At 41.8% G+C, this 22,724-nt stretch overlaps 2 protein-coding genes across 3 annotated transcripts in view; one reads left to right on the top strand and one right to left on the bottom strand.

The window, feature by feature from the left end:
• The window catches only part of LG02HXorf58 (linkage group 02 CXorf58 homolog), a 58,853-nt gene extending 47,871 nt beyond the window's left edge, over window positions 1–10,982 (bottom strand). The window contains exons 1-3 of one of the 2 annotated variants that reach the window (XM_073616511.1): window positions 10,654–10,982; window positions 6,842–6,967; window positions 1,954–2,053 (exon numbers count right to left, since the gene is read on the bottom strand). In XM_073616511.1, coding sequence (XP_073472612.1) covers window positions 1,954–2,053; window positions 6,842–6,963 — 222 coding nt within the window. In that variant the 5' untranslated portion in view covers window positions 6,964–6,967; window positions 10,654–10,982. Of the gene's footprint in view, window positions 1–1,953; window positions 2,054–6,841; window positions 6,968–10,515; window positions 10,624–10,653 lie in introns of those variants that run through there. The other variant, XM_073616512.1, reaches the window with a different exon arrangement.
• APOO (apolipoprotein O) overlaps window positions 10,691–22,724 on the top strand; it is a 128,048-nt gene continuing 116,014 nt past the window's right edge. Inside the window, exon 1 of the mRNA XM_073616513.1 lies at window positions 10,691–10,843. Coding sequence (XP_073472614.1) covers window positions 10,835–10,843 — 9 coding nt within the window. The 5' untranslated portion in view covers window positions 10,691–10,834. The remainder of the gene's footprint in view (window positions 10,844–22,724) is intronic.

Below are 22,724 nucleotides of genomic sequence, written 5' to 3' on the forward strand. Positions count from 1 at the left end.
ATACGCCTATTGCAATTTTTTTTACCAAAAATATGTAGAATATATATTGGCCTAAACTAAACATATATATTTTTTTGGATATGTATTATAGCATTGAGTAAAAAGAAAATTTTTTTTTTTCAAAATTGACGCTCTTTGTTTGTTTATAGCGCAAAAAATAAAAACCACAGAGGTGATCAAATACCACCAAAAGAAAACTCTATTTGTGGGAAAAAAAGGACATCAAATTTGTTTGGGTACAGTGTCGCACAAACATGCAATTGTCAGTTAAAGCGATGCAGTGACGTATCGCAAAAAAATTGCCTGGTCATTAAGGGGGCAAATCCTTCCGGGGCTGAAGTTGTTAAAGCAGTTTTTCCACATTTTTTTCCATTGTTATCCATTTTGCTCTTGGAAATGTTTCAGAGTAGCCAGTGAGCTTTATTCTAATCATTTTCTAGTTGAAGTTGGGTGTGCCTGGGTTTACTTTTCCTTTGTACATTGTACAATGAATCAATTTTTATACTAGGTAGCAGCAGTAGCAGCAACGGTCAGTCAAACCTCACTAAGCATTTTATTTTGCCTTTAACTTTTGAGCCGCCTTAGGTGCATGAAAGGGAAAAGTTGAAAGGTTGATAAAGGAAACACCATGCTTTTTAGACACCCTTTTGGATGCATGTAAATAATAATAAAAAAAAATCAAAGAGCTATTTGTCCTGTGAAGCTGTATATACATTTGTTCTGTGCGAATAGCGGCAAAAACAAATGTTATTAGGCTATTTTCTCTCCAGGTTGGATGCTTATCTTTTATACAGAACAGAGGGTATCAGGAAAATACCACATTATGACCAACGGATGGAGCTGATGAGCACAAGAAATTAAAGCGGGGTTCCACTCAAATTTTGAACAATATCTGTATGTATTCTCTTCCTTGCCTAGATGCTGACATGCTGTTTAAAAAAATGTAAATCGCCGTAATTACCTTTCATTTTTCTATTCTTCTTTGCACTTCCTGGTTCTCCTCCCGTGGGAGTAGGCATGTTTCTAGCCTCTCCCAGACTCCTGGGAGCTAGTCTCAGGCTTCCCAGGATGCCACTGAGCATGTGCGGGAATGAGCAGTGAATGCTGGGAGCACAGCATTCACCACATCCAGGAAATAAATGCTTGTGGGCTTCAAATGCCCACAATGAAGATGGAAACCACCTGCAGTGATAAATATAAGTTATTCTTTCCGACGAAATCTGACACAGGCGGACATATTACACACACAATATGTGAGTATGTAATGCTGAGAAGAAAAGTTTGTGAATGAACTCAAAAAAAAAAAAAAAAAAACGATAGATAGGTGGACCCCCGCTTTAATACTTCGTACTATGATATGTAGCTCCAACTAGTGTCCATAATGCAGCATTTTGCTGATTCACTATGAATGAAAAACATTTGACCTGGAGGGAAAATTGCCTAATAACATTAATTTTTGCCCCCATTCGCACTTAATGCATCTACATGCAGTTTCACAGGACGAATAGTTTTGTTATTGTTTTTTTAATAAATACACCCCCTGATCTTGATGCCTTTTGTCATGGAAATTAGCATCAACCCCAAGTATTTTCTCCTACAGTATTTGGAAAGGTGCTTCCGGGTAAGAGAGCTTACTGTAATAAAACAAACACATGTGTTTTATGTAATTTTTGTAAGGATAATTCTTCAAATTTTGAAAAGATCCCCTATTCCGAACACCTTTGTATTAAGCTTAGTAGAGAACAAATAGCGTGCCAGCATTTAAAGGCCTAGCACTTAAAATGCTTACTAGAAGTTTCACCTTCAGACATATCTTGTGCTCCATAATAGTTTGTTTATAGGTATACTCCTGATAGATAACCATTTACAGTAATTGCAGTAATTCATACTCTCTAGATCCAAAATAAAGTGTCAGTGTCATGAAGAATAATTAGCCATATAATGCCTACTTACAGCTGCTCGGACAGCATGTTTAAGTAGCCTAAAAAGTTTTCTATTGTGGTGACATCTCCACGCTCTCTGAATACAGATGGCTGCAACTCCCACTTCCATCCTAGGCACAATAAAAATAAAAAAGTGTAAATCCTGGATGAAAATTATCTTGGATCTTCTGTAATAAAAAAATATACACAGACTCCTTAGTATTGCAACCTATTATGAGCTGAACTCCGGTAAAGACATTAGAACCAGTTTAGCGCATTGCGTGATCTCTGGTAAAGAGGTCAAAATTACTGTTGAAGGACAACTGTTGACTACCCAATTGACTGTTCAATTGTTACAATTTGGCAAAGGCCACATGTCCAATGCCAGGACACTGGTCACATCTAACAGAGATAACAATGGGGGGGGGGGGGGGGGTAAATAAATTAGCTTTGTTTCTCTAAACAGCCTACTTTAAATAAAGTCCATTATGTACTACATCACTTAGTATGCCTAGTATTCCTGTTGCCGTGTTCAGGAAGTTCCTGTTGAGTACTAGCTATCGCCCAGTAATTTGTTGTATGGTAATAAGTTGATAAGCAGCAGTTTAAAACAGGCTGCTGGAGCTAAAGCTGGCCATAGATGGAACAAAATGTGTCCGGTTCAACAGGGAATGGCTGAATTTCAGTCCATATGTGGTTGCTCCTGTTCAACAGATGTCGATCTCATTTGTAGTAAGAATTTTCAGGAGAGCGGAGAGTCCCCGCTGTCAGAATGCAACGTCTCAGTTGTGCGGATTAAGGAATCCATCTATGGCCAAACTTAGGAGATAAAATACAGGTCAGCTATAGGTCACATGCTGTTTTCAATACAACTTGGGGGGCAGAATGACCACATGTTCCAGGTGCAGCGGTTCTGTGTAGAGGGTAGGGGTGTGCTGGGAGCTCCAACAGTTTTCTACCCCCTGCCTCTCACAGGAGTGACTGCAGTATCACTCCTGTCAGCAGGGCTTTTTTTGTCTAGAACGCAAAGGTTCTGTGTACAAGTGATCCTCAGTGCAGGAGGAAAAGTGGCCTTGAAGCTGGGCTGTCATACTGCAATGCTCCTGCTCTGCAGCATGTCAGCCTCCTAGCAGCCTCTTCTCTTGCACTGAGAACTAGGTTAGTAGCTGGGGGTGGGTTGAAGAGCTCTGTACGGGGAATGGAGGGAGGGGAAACTTTGTGGAGGGGGACTTGAGAGAGCTTTGTATTGGGGGAGGGGGGTGATGAGTAGGGATGAGTTCAGGTGTGTTGGACAGGAGATAGAATCCACCTGAGCTATCCCACTGGGAAGCTGTCAAAGCCAATTATATTTGGCAGAGGCATTTAATGCATGTATACATACAACTGCGGGGCAGGGAATGCCTCCGCCACATCTGATTGGCTGTCGACGCTGACCACTTTACGATGAGATAGTCGGATTCTGACTTGTTTTCAAACATGCGTGAGGTAATCTCTAGTGGTGAAGTGGGGGGTTGGTCTTGAGGGAAGAGATCTGCACTGGAAAAGGGGGGGATGGGGGAGGAGCTTTGTATTGGTGTTTTTTCCACTGACATTACCGCCACAGGGACATTTTTTAATTTCAGTGACACCATCAACCCAAGGGCATTCTTTCTTCTAAGTGACGCCACCAAAACAGGAAAAAAAAAAATCCTTCCAGTGACACCACCAGCTCACTGTGTGATTAGTGGGTAGTTGTGAATGCCTGGGGGAGCGCAGGTTTCCATATCTGCCCTGGGCAATACAGTGAATGATCTCAGAAACATCTCAAACTGATGTCAGCAACAGGATCGCTAACACCACTTAACTTTTTGCCATGGATTTGCTCCCTTGCTGACCAGATCAGTAAGGTGCCTTTCTCTCACTGCCTCCTACCTAGGGAGTGAGTTTCTGCAACATTCTAAACAAGCAAGGGTGCGACTCTTGACTCTTTAAAGTAAATGGAAGCGTCCCCTCTATCATTCTGCCACCTCCTGAAGCAGAATCACCCATCGGACATGGCCCTAAGGGTTGATTATTTGTTCATTCATTTATGGACATCAAGATGTGCAGGAACTATGACAAGGGATCTCACCACCGGACACAAGAGATTTGAGGGTACGGCAACACTGGCAATTAAATCTGCTTCTTGTTGGCATAGCCTCACTTCCAGCACACATTATGTGCTGCTAACAGATGATGGCCAGTAGTAGTAAAGCTCTCACCAGTAAATAGGATTAATCACCATTGTAACCTATGGTATTTAAAGCAGGAAACCCTCGAGAGGTGTAAATCTAGCGAACATAATGGAAGAGGTCAAAGATCCCCAATGTGCACAACACCCTTTTTCCTTTTTTTAAGGAGATAACCTTGCAGTAATTAAGAAATTGATCAAAATCCCCAAAACTATACCTCTCACACGTGTACAGATAGAGATAGCGGCGCTAATATAAATTGTGTAAAATAATGGGTCAGAGCAGTATAATGCCTATGACCCTCTACTTATGCATAAAAATATTAATAATAATAGTGTCATGAAAAATATTAATTTTATCATGAAAAGAAATTTCTTTAACACCCAGTGAAAAGTGTCACTATAAATAATAAATTACAAGAAATGAATGATCAAGTTCAACAGTTGTTTTTCAATCTTCTTGTGAAAAATCTTCTACTCTTCCATCACACCACCGTGATAGTGACACCACTCCCTCTGAAGAGCGCACTCACCAGATTGTATAGCCTCCCACTCTCGTGTTTGGCAAAACAGCAATTGAACCACACCTGGGTTGCATGTGATGAACCGTGACTCCAATCAAGCCAGCTCCATATGTGAAAAAATGAATAAAGTGCTCCACATAGCGTGATACCATTTTGACAGATTTATTAAAATCACTTCAAACACACTTCAATGGTTACACTCACTTTTAAACTGAAACATAAAAGCCTTTAAAAAGAAATCCACAGCAAGCACAGCAAGCAACAGGATCAGTGATCCAACGGTGCACCGCGGTCACAGCGGACCTGAAGTGTAAACTGGTGTATCTCTCACCCAACCTTCTAAGGCATGGGCATGGTTACACGGCATTCCATCGCACTGACATTAGATGCCGCTGTCTGAGGAGGACTACGCCGATCGGATGGCTGGGCCTTAGAAGGTTGGGTGAGAGATACACCAGTTTACACTTCAGGTCCGCTGTGGTGCACCGTTGGATCACTGATCCTGTTGCTTGCTGTGGATTTCTTTTTAAAGGCTTTTATGTTTCAGTTTAAAAGTGAGTGTAACCATTGAAGTGTGTTTGAAGTGATTTTAATAAATCTGTCAAAATGGTATCATGCTATGTGGAGCACTTTATTCATTTTTTCACATATGGAGCTGGCTTGATTGGAGTCACGGTTCATCACATGCAACCCAGGTGTGGTTCAATTGCTGTTTTGCCAAACACGAGAGTGGGAGGCTATACAATCTGGTGAGTGCGCTCTTCAGAGGGAGTGGTGTCACTATCACGGTGGTGTGGTGGAAGAGTAGAAGATTTTTCACAAGAAGATTGAAAAACAACTGTTGAACTTGATCATTCATTTCTTGTAATTTATTATTTATAGTGACACTTTTCACTGGGTGTTAAAGAAATTTCTTTTCATGATAAAATTAATATTTTTCATGACACTATTATTATTAATATTTTTATGCATAAGTAGAGGGTCATAGGCATTATACTGCTCTGACCCATTATTTTACACAATTTATATTAACGCCGCTATCTCTATCTGTACACGTGTGAGAGGTATAGTTTAGGGGATTTTGATCAGTTTATGTATTTATTTAAGTGGCAGCTTTTTTTCACTGTACACTGTGTATGTACACATATTTTGTATTCATTTACACATCTTTTATATAGCTTTGCACTTTTCTTTGGCGCAGTGGAGTAAGAGAGATTCAGGGGCGGTTTATTTGTATATCTCTTGCTACAAACCACAGAAATTAAGAAATGCTTGAAGAGTTCAGGGGTCAGTACTGATTAAACAAAAGCTCAGGGGGTCAATAGTATATAACACAGAATTCAGTGGTCAGGATTAAGTAATGAAGAGCTCAGAGGTCAGTTGTATGCAGTGCAGACTGCAGAGATCAGGAGTAATACAGAGGTAGTATAAGACACACAGTACAAGTGTCAGGAGCAAGAAATGCAGAGTTCAGGCGTTTGTAGTATGTAACAAAGTGCAGGTGTCACAAGTATGTAACACAGACTGAAGAGCTCAGGAGTATGTAACATAGAGTTCAGGGGTCAATAGTATGTAATGCAGAGTGCGGGGATCAGTAGTATATAATGCAGAGTGCAGCAGTCAGGAGCAACACAGAGTTCAGGGGGAACTAAGATGTGATGCACAGTACAGGGATCAGTAGTATGTAACAAAGAGGTCAGGAGTAAATAATGCAGAGTGCAGTGGTCAAGAATACATAAAACAGAGTGCAGGGTCAGTAGAATGGAACACACATCTTCCCCCTTGGCTATAATAGACCCCAGCACAAATTCCGCCTTGGTTCTATTCTTGAAATGTACTCATATCTCAGATGCAGCAGCATCCAGCAGAGTGAGGGAAATCCCCTCAGGTCTCCTCTTGGCTATATCATATGACACGTCAGAGCAAGAAGAAAAGCTAGGAACTTCCATTGACTCTGCAATTCTCATTGCTGCTATATCTGATGCAATGCTAACGGCCATTGTATTGAATGTCTGGGAGGAGCTAGAGCTGGGGGCATGGCAAGCTCATGAAATACCCATTGCATGGCCACGATCAAAAGTTTGGTGACCACCGACTTACAGGCTTATCCATACTGTTTTTATAACTAATATATGCAAGTAATGCATTTTTATGTTTTTTTTTACGTACTGTTGCATGCCACTTACATATTTGTTATCTTTGATTGATTCATTTTGTCATCATTTCTTGTTGCTGGTAGTGATTCTATAGAGACACTTGTAGGAAGACTGATAGAGATGGATGTTCCTGACATACCAGATAAATTCATGACTCTGAAACAAAAATGTAAAAACACTGAAATGTCAGTGTCAGATCACATGACAATTGTACACAGCAAATGGCTTTGATTCATGCCATACTCATTGTACACTGTTGTGCTGATCACTTTGATTAGTGACAGTGATTACATGGTACAGACAGGGCCAATCACAGCCCATCTGTACCACGTGATTAGATGTGGCCAATCACAGCTAACCACAATAGTAAACACTGAATGAATCAATTTCATTCAATAAAAATGGTTGCTTATAACAGTGAAATTGGCTCACACATGTCCGGGGCAGCTGTGGTCCGGATTCAAAAAGGGTCCTGTGTGTGTTTGGGTCCAGTTCAGGTGCGAATTCAGGCTGAAATTCGGACCTGAATCGCACCGGACCCCAGGCATGAACCTGCAGCCGCACATATGTGAATCTGACCTTACTAAATACCTTGGACTGTCTACATTCCAAAAAGGTGTCATTTGGGGATATGTGTACTGTCCTGACATTTTCAGACCTCAAGAAATTAGGCGTTAGTACATCAAGATTGATCAGTTTTCAGATATATAACAGTTTATGAACTCTATAACTTTCCTACAGACTAAAAAATATAAACCGATTTGGGTTATTTATTTTTTTTATCAAATCCTTTTTATTATTTTATGTGAAAACAACACAATACAGACAAAACCACAAAAATAGAAATCACACCAAACCATTTCTTTGGGTTATTTTTACCAAAGAAATTTAGCAGAATACACGTTGGCCTGAATTTATGAAGAGATTATTTTTTTGCAAAATTTAATAACAAAAACTAAGAAAAACGTGTTTTTTCCAAAATTTTCAGGGTTTTTTTTTTCGTTTTTATAACAAAAAAATAATAAAAATACCACCAACTTTAGTCAAAAAATGAAGTCCTGCTAGATCACTTCACGCAGGCCCATTTTGCAGGTATAACTATGTGAAACTTAAAAAATAAGTGCCTAGAATGTTTAAAATGCAGTAATATATTGTCTCACCCTGCTCTGCACATGCGCAGTTGCTCTCCATGTTAGGCATTTTTAGGCACAGCTGAGTTTGTAGAGGCCGATCTGCTGACAGCCTTGAATTAAACCCTCCTATCCTTTACAGCCATGTGATCAGTTATGACACCAGCCATTTCATGGTTTGACAGTTTAGAGGAGGACACAAGCAAATGTGGCATTATAGGAATATAACAATTTGTTGAAACTGTTAAATCAATGGGTTTAGTTTCAATTTATGATTTACTGCTGTTCAGGGGCTTCAGCAAAATGGCAGTCTTTAGCAAGAAGAAACAGAAGCAATGCTGGAGGCAATTTACAGCACACACTCATTTTGGTAGCATAATTATTAATGTGCGATGTTTGTTCCTTGCTAAAGAATACTATTTTTTATCAATTTGTTATGAGTAATGTTGAGCTTTAAAGAGGAGGTCCAGCCTGGGTGAAAAAATTAAAAGTCAGCAGCTACAAATACTGTAGCTACTGACTTTAAATATCAGGGCATTTACCTGTCCAGGGAGCCCGAGATGTCGGCACCACAGCCGATCTTCGGATCGACTCCTGGGTGCCAACGCCATCATTCCTGGTAAGGGAACCAGGCAGTAAAGCCTTTTGGCTTCACTGCTGGCTTCCTACTGTGCATGCGCGACGCGCTTTCTAATTGGCCCGGCGACGAGGGAAGGAGGAGAGGGGCCGAACATCCAGGAGATCGGGCCGCCGCCCGTCTCCCAGAAGTGAGGAAGGGAACCTGTCAAAAACAGGGCCCTGTTCCCCCCTGAAAGGTGCCAAATGTGACACCGGAGGGGGGAGGAAGCATATAAGCGGAAGTTCCACTTTTGGGTGGAAGTCCTTTTTTAAAGTGGAGTGCCACCCAAAAATGGAACTTCCGCTGTCCGGATTCCTCCCCCCTCCAGTGTCACATTTGGCACCTTTCAGGGGGGAGGGGGAGCAGATACCTGTCTAATACAGGTATTTGCTCCCACTTCCGGCGAAAGATTGCCGCAGTATCCGCGACAATCTACGCCATGTCCGGCCCCTCCTCCATCCCCCCCGCTGTCTTCTTGGAGACACACAGGTCCCAGAAGACAGCAGGGACCAGTCAGAACGCACAGCGCGACTCGCGCATGCGCAGTAGGGAATCAGGCTGTGAAGCCGCAAGGCTTCACTTTCTGATTCCCTTACTGAAGATCCTGGCTCCTCCACCCGGGAGCCAAAGGACGAGTCGGCTTCGGGTGAGGACATCGCGGGCGCCCTGGGCAGATAAGTTTCCTTATTTTAAAAGTCAGCAGCTGCAGTATTTGTAGCTGCTGACTTTAAAAAAATTAATTTTCGTCGGAACTCCGCTTTAACCGTTTGCCGACCAGCCGCCACAGTTTTACTGTGGCAGAATGACACGGCTGGGCGAAACGACGTTACCTTACGTCGCTTTGCCTTTTGGGCACTAGGGGTGCGCGCGCGCCCGGAGCTGCTGCGAGTGCCCGCTGGGCTCCCGCGATCGCTTGTGACAGAGTGAGAACCGGGATCTGTGTGTAAACACACAGATCCCGGTTCTTTCAGGGGAGTAGAGACAGATCGTCTATGTATGAACACCGATCTCTCTCTCCTCCTAGACAGTCCCATCGCCCTACAGTTAGAACACAGTGAGGGAACAAAGTTAACCCCTTGATCGCCCCCTAGTGTTAACCTCTTCCCTGCCAGTGACATTTATACAGTAATCAGTGCATTTTTATAGCACTAATCGCTGTATAATCATCAATGGTCCCAAAAATGTGTCAAAAGTGTCCGATATGTCCACCGCAATATCGCAGTCCCGATAAAAATCGCAGATCGCTGCCATTACTAGTAAAAAAAAAAAAATAAATAAAAATGCCATAAGTCTATCCCCTATTTTGTAGATGCTATAACTTTTGCGCAAACCAATCAATATACGCTTATTGCGACTTTTTTTTTTTTTCCAAAAATAAGTTGAAGAATACATAGCCTAAACTGAGGAAAAAATTAGTTTTTTTGATAAAAAAAACGTGGGATATTTATTATAGCAAAAAGTACAAAATATAGTGTTTTTTTCAAAATTGTCGCTCTTTTTTGGTTTATAGCTAAAAAAAAAACTGCAGAGGCGATCAAATACCACCAAAAGAAAGCTCTATCTATGGGAAAAAAGGACATTAATTTTATTTGGATACAGCGTTGCACGACTGCGCAATTGTCAGTTAAAGCGACGCAGTGCCGTATCGCAAAAAATGGCCTGGTCATTGAGCAGCCAAATCTTCCGGGGCTGAAGTGGTTAAGATCTACCACCATGTATGTAACACAATGGAATGCCTGATTACAGATTGATTGGATAGTTAGGTAGTTCTTTATATGACATCGTTTTGGTAGATTGAAGTTGTACATAAACCTTACTAATCATCTCTCTTTTTCCATAAGCACAATAATCCTACTGTGATTAGACTTCCTATTGTCTATCCAATGTATGTCCCTGTCTGATCTGATGATTACTAGGATTTATCGCAGTTTATAAAAACTCGCGTCCGTAGTTACCATGGTAACGTCCCCCCCTCCCGGCCAGGGATTCCAATCCAGTCTCCCACTTTAGCAATGATTGTCTATCCTGGTATCCTCCCGCCTCCTCCACAGCCTGTCGGTGTTTTACACTTTCCCCTTCCCACATCTGCTCACCCGGAGCTCCGTAGTCCCTCAAGCCCCGTAGTCCCTCGCCGTAGAAGCGCCTGAGATTTGTCCCATGTGGGTCTCCGTAGTGTGGCGTTTCTGGGAGGACGCGTTGCTAGGGCCTTTGCTGTTGCTAAGGTGAGCGCGCGGCCTAGTTTCCTCCTGCAGCCCGGGTCTCACCTCCGCTGTCATGTTCAAGGTGAGGAATGAGAGTGTGGAATGGAGGAGGGTGTGGGCACGGCATGCCGAGTGCTGCTGGTTTTGTATGTTATACCGGGCGGGAGGCTGTGTGAGGAGAGGGCTCGGGCCGGTGTTGTAAAAATCTCTCTCCTCACGTGGGTCAATGTGACCGGAGTGTACCAGGCGGGGACTTCCAGCTACTGCTCTGAGGAGATGTACTTCTATAACAAAGCATTTCATTGGCTGCAAGGCATTCTATATGTTCTAATGGAGAGCTGCAAATCGCTCCACAGAACTGTGTTGTCACTGAAGATGAGAGGACAGTTTGTTTGGCTGAGAGGAGTCTTAAGCCTCCTGTATACTGGGCAGCAAAGGCCGCAGTCACACCTATGATCGCGCTTTCCCTTGTGCGTTTTCACATGAAAATAGCGCCTAAGCAGCTCATTCACTTGAATTGGCTGCCATATGCGCAACAAATGCTCCAGAACCTTTTTCGGTCACAGAGTGTCGTTCGTTTACTCAGTGCGCATTTTGGTTACGCAACAAACATGCTGCGAAACGAAAGTCTGCTACCCCGTGCTTGGGGGGGCATTAATAACGACACTGCGAGCGCGACTTTCTGAAACGTATGGCAAAACACACACTTTTGTGTGTTGCGTGTTTTAGTAAAATGTGAAGGTAGCCTGAGGGGCGTTTTACGCTTTTATTTCTGCCTCTAAACGCCCCTTGGTGTTAGCTTATGCATCCATCAATGTTTCCAAAAACCATCACCTCAGAAGAGCGGTGTTTCAGCGGAAATTAAATAGTTTTTTTTCCCAAAATGTTTGGGAGTTCTGAGTAATTTTCTAGCAAAATTAAGATTTTTACATGTAGGAGAGGGATGCCAGAATTGGCCTGGAATGGAAGTGGTTAACATACATTGGATATAAAAAGTCTGCACACCCCTGTTAATATGTCAGGTTTCTGTGATGTAATAAAATGAGACAAAGATAAATCATTTCAGAACATTTTCCACCTTTAATGTGACCTATAAATGGTACAACGCAGTTGAAAAATAAACTGAAACCTTTTGGGGGGGGGGGGGGGGAGTAAAAATAAAAAATTAAAATGTGGTTGCATAAGTGTGCACACCCTCTTATAACTGGCGATGTAGCTGTGTTCAGAATTAAGCAATCGCATGCAAACTCATGTTAAATAGGAGTCAGTATACACCCACCATCATTTAAAGTGCCTCTGATTAACCCCAAATAAAGTTCAGCTGTTCTAGTAGGTCTTTCCTGACTTTTTCTTAGTCGCATCCTCTACAGAGAGCTTCCAAAGCATCAGAGGGATCTCATTGTTAAAAGGTATCAGTCAGGAGAAGGGTACAAAAGAATTTACAAGGCATTAGATATATTATGGAACACAAGGAAGACAGTCGTCATCAAGTGGAGAAAATATGGCACAACAGTGACATTACCAAGAACTGGACGTCCCTCCAAAATTGAAAAGACGAAGAGAAAACTGGTCAGGGAGGCTGCCAAGAGGCCCTACAGCAACATTAAAGGAGCTGCAGGAATATCTGGCAAGTATTGGCTGTGTGGTACATGTGACAACAATCTCCTGTATTCTTCATAAGTCTGGGCTATGGGGTAGAATGGCAAAACAGAAGCATTTTCTTACCAAGAAAAACATCCCAGCCCGGCTAAATTTTGCAAAAACACATCTGAAGTCTCCCAAAAGCATGTGGGAAAATGTGTTATGATCTGATGAAACCAAGGTTGAACTTTTTGGTCATAATTTCAAAAGATATGTTTGGCACAAAAGCAACACTGCATATCACCAGAAGAACACCATACCCACAGTGAAGCATGGTGGTGGCCACATCATGCTTTGGGGTGGTTTTTCTTCAGCTGGAACAAGGGCCTTAGTCAAGGTAGAGGGAATTATGAACAGTTCCAAATACCAGTCAATATTGGCACAAAACCTTCAGGCTTCTGCTAGAAAGCTGAACAGGTAGAGGAACTTCATCTTTCAGCATGACAAAGACCCAAAACATACATCCAAATCAACAAACGAATGGCTTCACCAGAAGAAGTTTTGGAATGGCCCAGCCAGAGCTCAGACCTAAATCCGATTGAAAATCTGTGGGGTGATCTGAAGAGGGCTGTGCGCAGGAGATGCCCTCGCAATCTGACAGATTTGGAGTTTTTTTGCAAAGAAGAGTGAGCAAATATTGCCAAGTCAAGGTGTGCCATGGTGATAGACTCATACCCAAAAAGACAGTGCTGTAATAAAATAAAAAGGTGCTTCAAAGTATTAGTTTAAAGGTGTGCACACTTATGCAACCATATTATTTTATTTTTTTATTTCCATCTCCTAAAAGATTTCAGATTAAGTTGTGCAGTTTATAGGTCACGTTAAAGGTGGAAAGTTCTGAAATTATTTATCTTTGTCTGCTTTTTTTTACATCACAGAAACCTGACATTTTAACAGGGGTGTGTAGACTTTTTATATCCACTGTATATACCCGTGATTGAGAGCTGCCTCTAAACTCCTCTGAAAAACTATGTGTGCATGGACACAGTCTTTTATTGTGGTGTATTCAGCTAAAATGCCCCAAAAACATCCATTTAGAAGCAGCAGTGTGCACAAGGCCTTGGTTGGGTTATTTAGTGTTTATAGAATTGTTGCTTATATCAGTAGAAATTTTGTGACAATAAAGCTGCCTGTACAGTGACATTTTATTGTACAGTCACCAGAGGGCGCCAGAGTACTTTATAGAATTCTATAGAATTTTATAGAATAATATATGCATTCTGAAATCAGACACTTTTACAATTTGGTAGACTATCGTTCAGATTCGTTTTTAAGAGTTGTGGAACTGCTATAGAGAGCCAGATGTAATTATCATTAAAAAAATATATTTTGGGCATTAATCCCCAAATTAAAATGTAACTTTTTTTCAAATTTTTCTTTTGTGTATAATTTAAGGCAAAACTTCTTTTTTTTTTTTTCAATTTTGGATAGAGCGGAGAAGGATTTGAACACCTGCCAGTTTTTATTGCTGTCTGTGCCCCCAATATGGAGATTCACCCTTTTATATTTGTCCTGTTTACCATTATCTTTGAAAGTAATAAAAGGCAAATCTATCAATGGGGACATTAGTACTGGTGACCTGGGATTTCCTCTAACTTCCTGTTTGGCTATGGGAGAAGAAGTGAAGGGTAATCTCTAAAATGGGACACAGATGGCAAAAAAATAAAAATCTGACGGGTTATAACCCTTTCTTACTGTATCCAAAATGAAAAAAAAGTTTTGCCTATAGTTCTACTTTAATTTCATTCAAACTTTTAGGCTTTATTAACTGATATTGTTTAGTTTACATTAAAATTAACCTCCAATGAGCACTATGTATTGTATATCAAATTTATTTCCTGTTCCTCTTCAATCTCCAGCACACACTGGGATGAGGCTAAAACCTCTCTTGACTTTGAGGTCAACAGTAACAACGCTGGAGCTGATAATTATCCCCCGTTCCGTTCGCGCTAGTGCGATTATTTTATTTTTTTTTGCATTTGCTGTCGCACTGCAATGGATCGCAATAAAAATACAATTTTTCTCCATGGTGCCTGCTCACATCATTATAACATGAGTCAGTGCAATTTTTATAAAGGTGCATGCTCGTCTTTCGGTGCGTTTTTGTCCTCTTAGACTTCCAGGAGCGCATGAAAAATGCATTTATATGCATTCTTGGTGCATTGCTGCTGCGTTTTTTAAATTTTTTTTTTCCTTAACCGCTTGCCAACCAGCCGCCGTCATTATATTGCGGCAGGTTGGCATAGCTGCACAAATTGCCATAGGTGTAGGTCGGCCACTTTAAAGTGGTTGTAAATATACCTGGACAGTTTGGGAGATATCCCCTGTATCTGCATGTGCCAAGTCATAGGCACATGTGCACTGAAGCAACGGCGCATATGTGCCGTTGCTTCAGTTAGTGTGCCATTACCAGCGGCTCCCGCATGCATGTGCGGGAGTGACATCATCGTGGCTCCGGCCAATTACAGCGCCGGAGCCTACGATACCCGGAAATAACTCCGGGAACGATGTTGCCGGTCAGAACAGGGTATGGGGACCGCTGCTGGGGCTTCGATCTAAGGTATGTAAATTCATATTGAGCTAGTATGCTATGCATACTAGCTCATTATGCCTTTGTCTTGCAGTTTTTTTTTTTGTGTGGGTTTACAACCACTTTAGGAGCGAAAGCAGGCTCACGCGCACTGCCGGAGGCATACGCCTGCGTCGCCAGAGGCTATTTTTAGTTCTGATCACTGTATAAATGTCACAGGTCCCAAAAAAGTGTCAAAAATAAAAAATTTATAAAAATGCCATAAATATATCCCCCATTTTGTAGATGCTATAACTTTTGCGCAAACCAATCAATATACGCTTATTGCGATTTTTTTTTTTTTTTAGGTTTTTGGGGGATGTTTATTGTAGAAAATCTTTTTTTTTCTTTTTTTTTTTTTTTTTTTTCAAAATTGTCAGTCTTTTTTTTGTTTATAGAGCAAAAAATAAAAGCCACAGAGGTGATCTAATGCCACCAAAAGAGAGCTCTATTTGTGGGGAAAAAAGGACATAAATTTTGTTTGTGTACAACATCGCATGACTGCACAATTGTCCGTTAAAGCGGCGCAGTGCCGTATCGCAAAAAATGGTAAAAGACATTAACCACTTGACCTCAGGAAAATGTATCCCCTTCATGACCAGGCCATTTTTGCGATACAGCACTGCGTTATTAAGGCCTTTTGTACCAAAATGCGTTAGCTTTTGCACTGTTCTTACACCATTCCTGTATGTAGCAATAAAGACTTTTTATTTGGATTACTGGAGATACCGGCTACCTTTTTTTTTTTTTTTTTTTTTTTTTTTTTTTTTTTTTTTTTTTTTTTGACAGCACTGCGTTATTTTAACTGCCAATTGCGCAGTCGTGCGACGTTGTACCTAAACAAAATTTATGTAATTTTTTTCCCATAAATAGAGCTTTCTTTTGGTGGTATTTGATCACCTCTCCCGTTTGTATTTTTTTTGCGCTATAAACAAAAAAAGACCGACATTTTTGAAAAAAACATTTTTTATATTCTGCTTTAAAACATATCCAAAAAAATCTCTAATTTTTTCATCAATTTAGGCCAATATGTATTCTGCTACATGAAATCCCAATAAGCGTATATTGATTGATTTACGCAAAAGTTATAGCATCTACAAACTATGGGATATTCTTCTTTTTTTTTTTACTAGTAATGGAAACGATCAGCAACTTCTAGCGGGACTGCAAATTTGCAGCGGACATTCAAGACACTAACTGATGCTTTTGACACTTTTTGGGGACCAGTGACACTAATGCAGTGATCAGTGCTAAACAAAATATATGCACTGTCACTGTGCTAATGACACTGGCAGGGAAGGGGTTAACATCAGGGGCTATCAGAGGGTTAAATGTGTGCCTGACCAGTGCTTTACTACTGTGGGGGCGATGCTTGTACTAGAAGGTATGGATCGGTACCCCTGCTTAGCTGAGACACAGGATCCATGCCTTCTGTAGTAGCAGGATGGCAATCTGCCTTGTGTACATAGGCAGACCTCTGTTCTGCCTGTGTACCGAAGCATCGGCGAGTGCCAGTGGACATCGAGTCCGTCATACCTGCCGATCAGCTCCCGCTGTGTCTAATCACAGCGGAAGCAGGGTGGCGTCGTGTGTACCCCAGACCCGGAAATGCATCATGTGCTAGTATGTATCGCATACTAGCACATTATGAAATGCTTACCTTGGAACAAAGCCTTCCAGCGGTGCGCTGTCACTGCTGAGAGGGACACCCCCCCCCCACCCCCCCGGGTTTTTCGTCCATGTTCACGCACTCCAGCTATGTGATCGGCTGGAGCTGCAATGACGTCACTCAGGCGCATTCACGCGGGAGCCCTCGGTTCTGGCATGAAGTTCTGAAGGTCCTGGTAAGGTATGCTGGGCATTTCAGAGCGCATGCGCCGGTGATGTCACTGGCTGCATCCAGGGTGAATGTCTCCTAAACAGTGCACGTTCAGGCGATATTCATTTTACCTACAGGTAAACCTTATTATAGGCTTACCTGTAGGTAAAAATCACCAAGCAGGCTTTACTACCACTTTAGTATATGTAACAGCACTAGTGTGAACCTAGTCATGGATGAGTGGAGCTCCAAGAAAACAAAGCTTGTGTGTGTGCCCGAGACTGAAGGGGATTGTCTGATGCACAAGAAAGGAATTTTAGGTATGAAAGAGGCATTTGTAGGCACCTAATTACCTATGCACTTAAAGTGGTTCTAAAGGCAGAAGGTTTTTTTTACCTTATTAATTCTATGCATCAAAGTATAACTAAAGGCAAAACTTGTTTTTGTAAAGAGTGGAGAGGGATTAGAACACCTGCCAGTGTTTATTGCTGTCTGTGCCCCCCGTTAGGGAGAGTCGCTCTATTTGTCCTGTTTATCATTATCGTTAAAAGTAAAGGGAAAACCCAGATTTTGGGTTGTCCCCAGAAAAGTAATAGAGGGGAAACTTCCAATGGGGACACTAGTTATGGTGACCTGGGGGTTCCCAAAGAATTCCCTTAAATTGCAGGGACCCAAAAAGAAAAGGATTGTGGCTGCTGTGTGCAAAACCATTGCACAGAGCGGGTAAGTATAACATGTATGTTGTTTATTTTTATTTTTATTTTTTTTTTTAAATGGAACCTTTAGAATCACTTTAAAGTGATTATGTGCCCTGACTATGCACACTACGTATTTACCTATTGTGAACAAACATTAAAGGCACTTTAACCATTTAAGGATAGAGCCTCATTTTGAGTTTTGGCGTTTACTGGTTTAAAACAGTTTTTTTTTTTTGCTAGAAAATTATTTAGAACCCACAAACATTATAACATATTATATATATATATATATATATATATATATATATATATATATATAATAAATATATAAATAATATTATATATTTTTTTTTCTAACACCCTAGAGAATAAAATGGCGGTTGTTGCAATAATTTCTGTCACACCGTATTTGCGCAGTGGTCTTACAAGCGCACTTTTTTAAATTAAAAAATAAAACAGTAAAGTTAGCCCAATTTTTTTATATTGTGAAAGATGATGTTACGCCGAGTAAATTGATACCCAACATGTCACACTTCAAAATTGCGCCCGCTCGTGGAATGGCGACAAACTTTTACTCTTAAAAATCTCCATAGGCGGTGTTTAAAAAATTCTACAGGTTGCATGTTTTGAGTTAGAGGAGGTCTAGGGCTAGAATTATTGCTCTGGCTCTAACGATCGCGGTAATACCTCACATGTGTGGTTTGAACACAGTTTACATATGCGGGCGCTACTCACGTATGCGTTTGCTTCTGCACGCAAGCTCAGCGGGACGGCGCATGTTAAAAAAAATTGTATTATTTATTTTACTTTTTATTCTTTATTTTTACACTGTTCTTTAAAAAAAAAAAAAAAGTGTCACTTTTATTCCTATTACAAGGAATGTAAACATCCCTTGTAATTAAAAGCATGACAGGACCTCTTAAATATGAGATCTGGGGTCAAAAAGACCTCAGATCTCATATATATACACTAAAATGCAATTAAAAAAAAAAAAAAAAAAAAGAAGTCGTTTGAAAAAATAAAAAAATAAAATGTCCCTTTAAGAGCTATAGGCGGAAGTGATGTTTTGATGTCACTTCCGCCCTGCAATGGTATGGTGCCTGGTGGGGGCAATCTTCCCCTCACTCAGCTCCGTACCACACAGGGAGAAGGATCCCATCGCCTCCGCCGCTATCGACGGCTTCGGTAAGCGGCGGAGGGCACTGTAGCGCGGCGGGAGGGGGGTGGCCTCTCTCACCACCAATAAAAGTGATCTTGCGGCAAATTCACCACAGAGACCACTTTGATATGAAAGCCGACCGCCTGCTGAAGAAGAGGATACTGGGGTTATGGTAGCTATCTGCTGCCATGTCAACGATATTCCTCTTCAAAGTGCTGACGTATAACGACAGCGGGCGGTTGGCAAGTGGTTAAAACAAGTAATTAATCACCTCTGTAGCTATAGGCATTTGTGGAGAAAATCATATTCAAAGTTTACAACAGAGGTACAGAACTCTTATCTATTGTATTTCATGTGAAGTACAGAATCTTATCAGACTGTTAGTATTTTAATATAAACACACAGCAGGTGTTTCCAAGCTGTTAAAACCATAAAACACCACTGTTGAGATCTTTGTGGATACATTACTTTACTCCAAGTCTGGGTACAGGTGCATTTAAGCAATAGATTTACTTGAGAAAGCTTTCAAACCCTGATAGGTTTACTTCACAACAGTTACAGTATGCATCATAATGTAACCTTATTGCTCCATTGTACTTTGAAACTGGATTGCAACATATAACAGTTGCTCCTAACACTATGAGGAATCTAAGCCTTATAAGAAACTAAAACTCATTTTTGTGTGACCACACGGAACCAGCTGGGATTTTTAATGTCAAATTCCTGCAGTGGTAAGCAATGTTCTTAGATGCACAATGAGCTTGCTTAGTGAAGTAAATTGGCTGCTCAAACTATAATCACGCCACGTGATCTTCTATTGCTAGTTGTATTTTTTTTATAAGGGGTCTTTTTCACTGTATGTGCATAAAAACTATGAAAAATTGCACAGATTTGACATGTATAAATGTGTAATTAAATTAGTTTTAGGTACCTTGACGTCAGTTGACATGCATTTTACCCTATATCCTGTAGCAGCTCGGCCTTTTACCTTTTGTTGGTCATGGGTTGTGTTGTATTTAGGGCAACTTTATCCACATACAGAAAGAATCGAGTTGTAAAGAGTAGTTACAGGATACGTTATACAAGCCTATTAAATTAGAAATTTAAATTAAGATCTGTTTTATTTGTTCTCTATCAAGAAATGCATTTACAGATCTACACATTTTGCTAAATGATGTATTAGCAAGGTGGATTGCTAATACATCCTTGTTATAGATGCATTTAAGTTTTGACATCAGGGCAAGGTCATAGGGAGCACTGCCAATTAGGGGGCAGGCATGGCCAGTGCCCCATTCCTCTCCTGTCAACTCCTCTTCCCCGGTGGATGTCGCCCCTAGAGCCACCTGTCCCTCCCCAGCACACAGGGGAAGTGAGCTGAGATCCTGGCACCGGACAAGGTCATTCACTGGGTGATGGGGATCGACGCTCATTGCAGCTGTGGGAGTAGGTGGAAGAACTCTGCTGACAGTTGGAAACGTGGAAGTACTGAGCCGGGTTGCGGGACTGAGAGGGGACAGACAGACCAGGTACTCCACCCATGTGCTGCTCACTGTGTCCGGCAAGGCAGCTCAGGTCAATTCAATGAGGAGGCAAAACCCATCACAGGGGGGTATAGTCTATACAAGGTAGTGTGTGCAGGAAGGGGGGCAGTTTGTGCAGGAAGGGGGTGTAGGGTTAAAGGGGGCAGTGTATACAGGAAGAGTGGTGTAGGGTTAAAGGGGAGCAGTGTATACAGGAATGGTGGTGTAGGGTTAAAGAGGTGCAGAGATTAAAATTTAAAAAAGATGGATCGCTAGAAACGCAGCTAGTGCGATATGGAAATAGTTCCAAGGTCCAGGTGTGCCAGTAGGCAAAGTTCATTTACTGCTGAAACCAGACCAGGGTTTAGGGGCTCCGGTCTGTATCAGTGTGGACAGCCAGCTGTAGAGAGCAGAAGCGACTCTGTGGATATGGGTGAGAGAGGAGCGGCGCCACTCTGAGTGCAGTATGTCAGTTAAAATTCAATGTTTAATAAAAGCAAGGTCAACTAACATTTTGGTGAGATATAATGTACATGGCATAAGTAGCTTGGGTCCAGCTGGGCAGCGGTGGTGGTCAGCAGTTCCCGGCGGCTCCGGTGGTTCCCGAGGCTGAAGGCGGTCACACAACAAGCACGTCAGCGGTGATGGACAGGAGGCATGGTCGAGCTCGCGTTCGGAGCATGACAGAAAAGTGACTGAGGACAGAGCTTCCCAGTTCCATTCTCTGCAGCCTCAGCTGCACTGGACAGTGAATGAATAGGAAGTGCACTGTGCTGAGCGACTTGTTCATTCACGAACTGAAGCATAGTAAACAGTTTTGCTTCAGTTGTCGGTACTGATGACTGACTGTTCATTCAGAAAAGGAAGGGGTCAATAAATGACATTTACTGGCCCAATCCCTCGTTCTCTATCCTGAAACATCCCCCACAGCAGCCTGCAAGAGAGGAAGGGAGCCGGCGGCACTGGGGGAGGGGGTCCAGGGGGTCACAAAGGGGGGCCGGACAACAGAAGAAAGAGGAACCTGGAGAGAAGGGGCAGCATTTAGTGGAACTGATCGGCTGCAGCAGCTGAATGCAGGCAAGAGGGAGAGGAGGAGAAGTGGGCTTTTAGCTGCTTTCAGAGGAAAATACAGCCGATTGATTCCACTAAATGCCGCCCCTCCTCTCCAGCTTCTGGGGCCGGCAACCAAGGGACAAGATCTACCCTTCATTTGCTGCAATCGACGGGTTTACAACCCCCGCTCTTAGGCCCCATTCACACCTCAGTGTTTTGTAGCTTGAAGCCTGAAGCTCAAACGCTGGAGAAAAAGAATCAATAGTTCTCTATGGAGATAGTTCACATCTCCACTCCGTGTCACCTGAAGCTCAAAGTTCTGGAGCTTTTTTTGTAGCTAAATTCAGGCAGATTTGGGTGTTTTTTTTTTTTTTTTTCTTTTGCTTTTTATATTGGTGACCTTTTGACCTGTACAAAAAAAGCAGGCAAAATCGCTTAACTTTCTGCCTGAAAATGAAACACTCAGGTGTAGTATTCACATCTCTGCCCCAAAAAAACGTGATCCACTGTGACGGCTAACAGATGGCTGGGAAGCATTTTGTTGCCTCCTCACCGCCAGTGTTATCCCTCAAAAAGCCACACCCTATTGCCTTGAATTTGCCGTGTTCAGCAGCGTTACTGCCCACCAAATGCCACAGCAGTTTAATGTTTGCCACGAAGCACCATGGCAAGTCTACAGTCCTGAGCAACTGCATGTCCTTGTTCATGAAGTTGGTGGGAGGCAGTAAAACCTTAGCTCAACCCACTTGCTTTTACCACCCCCGGGCTGGCTGTCTACCCAAGCCATGACAGAATGACACTAAGGGCCATTTCACACCATAGAAACGCAGTCCGGATGCGTTCCAGATGCTTTTCTGCATGCGCATTTTTGATGTGTTCCAGTGCGTTTTTGATACAGTTCAGTGCATTTTTTTCCCCCCTCTTTTTTCTTAACCTAAATAAGGACATGTGTGTTCCAGTGCATTTTTAGTGCATTTTACAGCGTTCCAGTGCAGAAAAAATGTGGCTTGTTCTACTTTTTTTTTTTTTTTTACTGATACTGCACGCACTGGTGTGAACTATGCCTTTGAAAATCGTATAGCCTACTTTCCATATCTTTTTGATGCAGAAAAAAAATGCACTGGACTGCATTTGGTGTGAACTGGACCTAAGTTTATTAAAGCACAATATATCATGTCTACTGTTGTGTACTTGTCTAGCATGTCAAATGTGGAAGTTTCCTTATTAGCAAAGAGCAGGATAGAATTATCTAAAATGTTCAAGCCTCATGATTAATATTCCAAGACTTGCAGGTGAACTAGTCCAATTATCTTCTTTGAAAAACATGAAGCTTGTTGATAATTTGGGACAGAGCCACATTTTGCGGTACCTTACACAAGGACGTACTGTGTATACAGTTGTACAGTTAGATGTTGGCAAGGAAACACTGCACTGCCTTCCCATTGTTTTATATACCCAGGTTTACTATGTCATACAAGTCAGTCTTTTAACTTGAACAGGATAT

Source organism: Aquarana catesbeiana, linkage group LG02 (assembly GCF_042186555.1).
Source record: "Aquarana catesbeiana isolate 2022-GZ linkage group LG02, ASM4218655v1, whole genome shotgun sequence".
Lineage (NCBI taxonomy): Eukaryota > Metazoa > Chordata > Amphibia > Anura > Ranidae > Aquarana > Aquarana catesbeiana.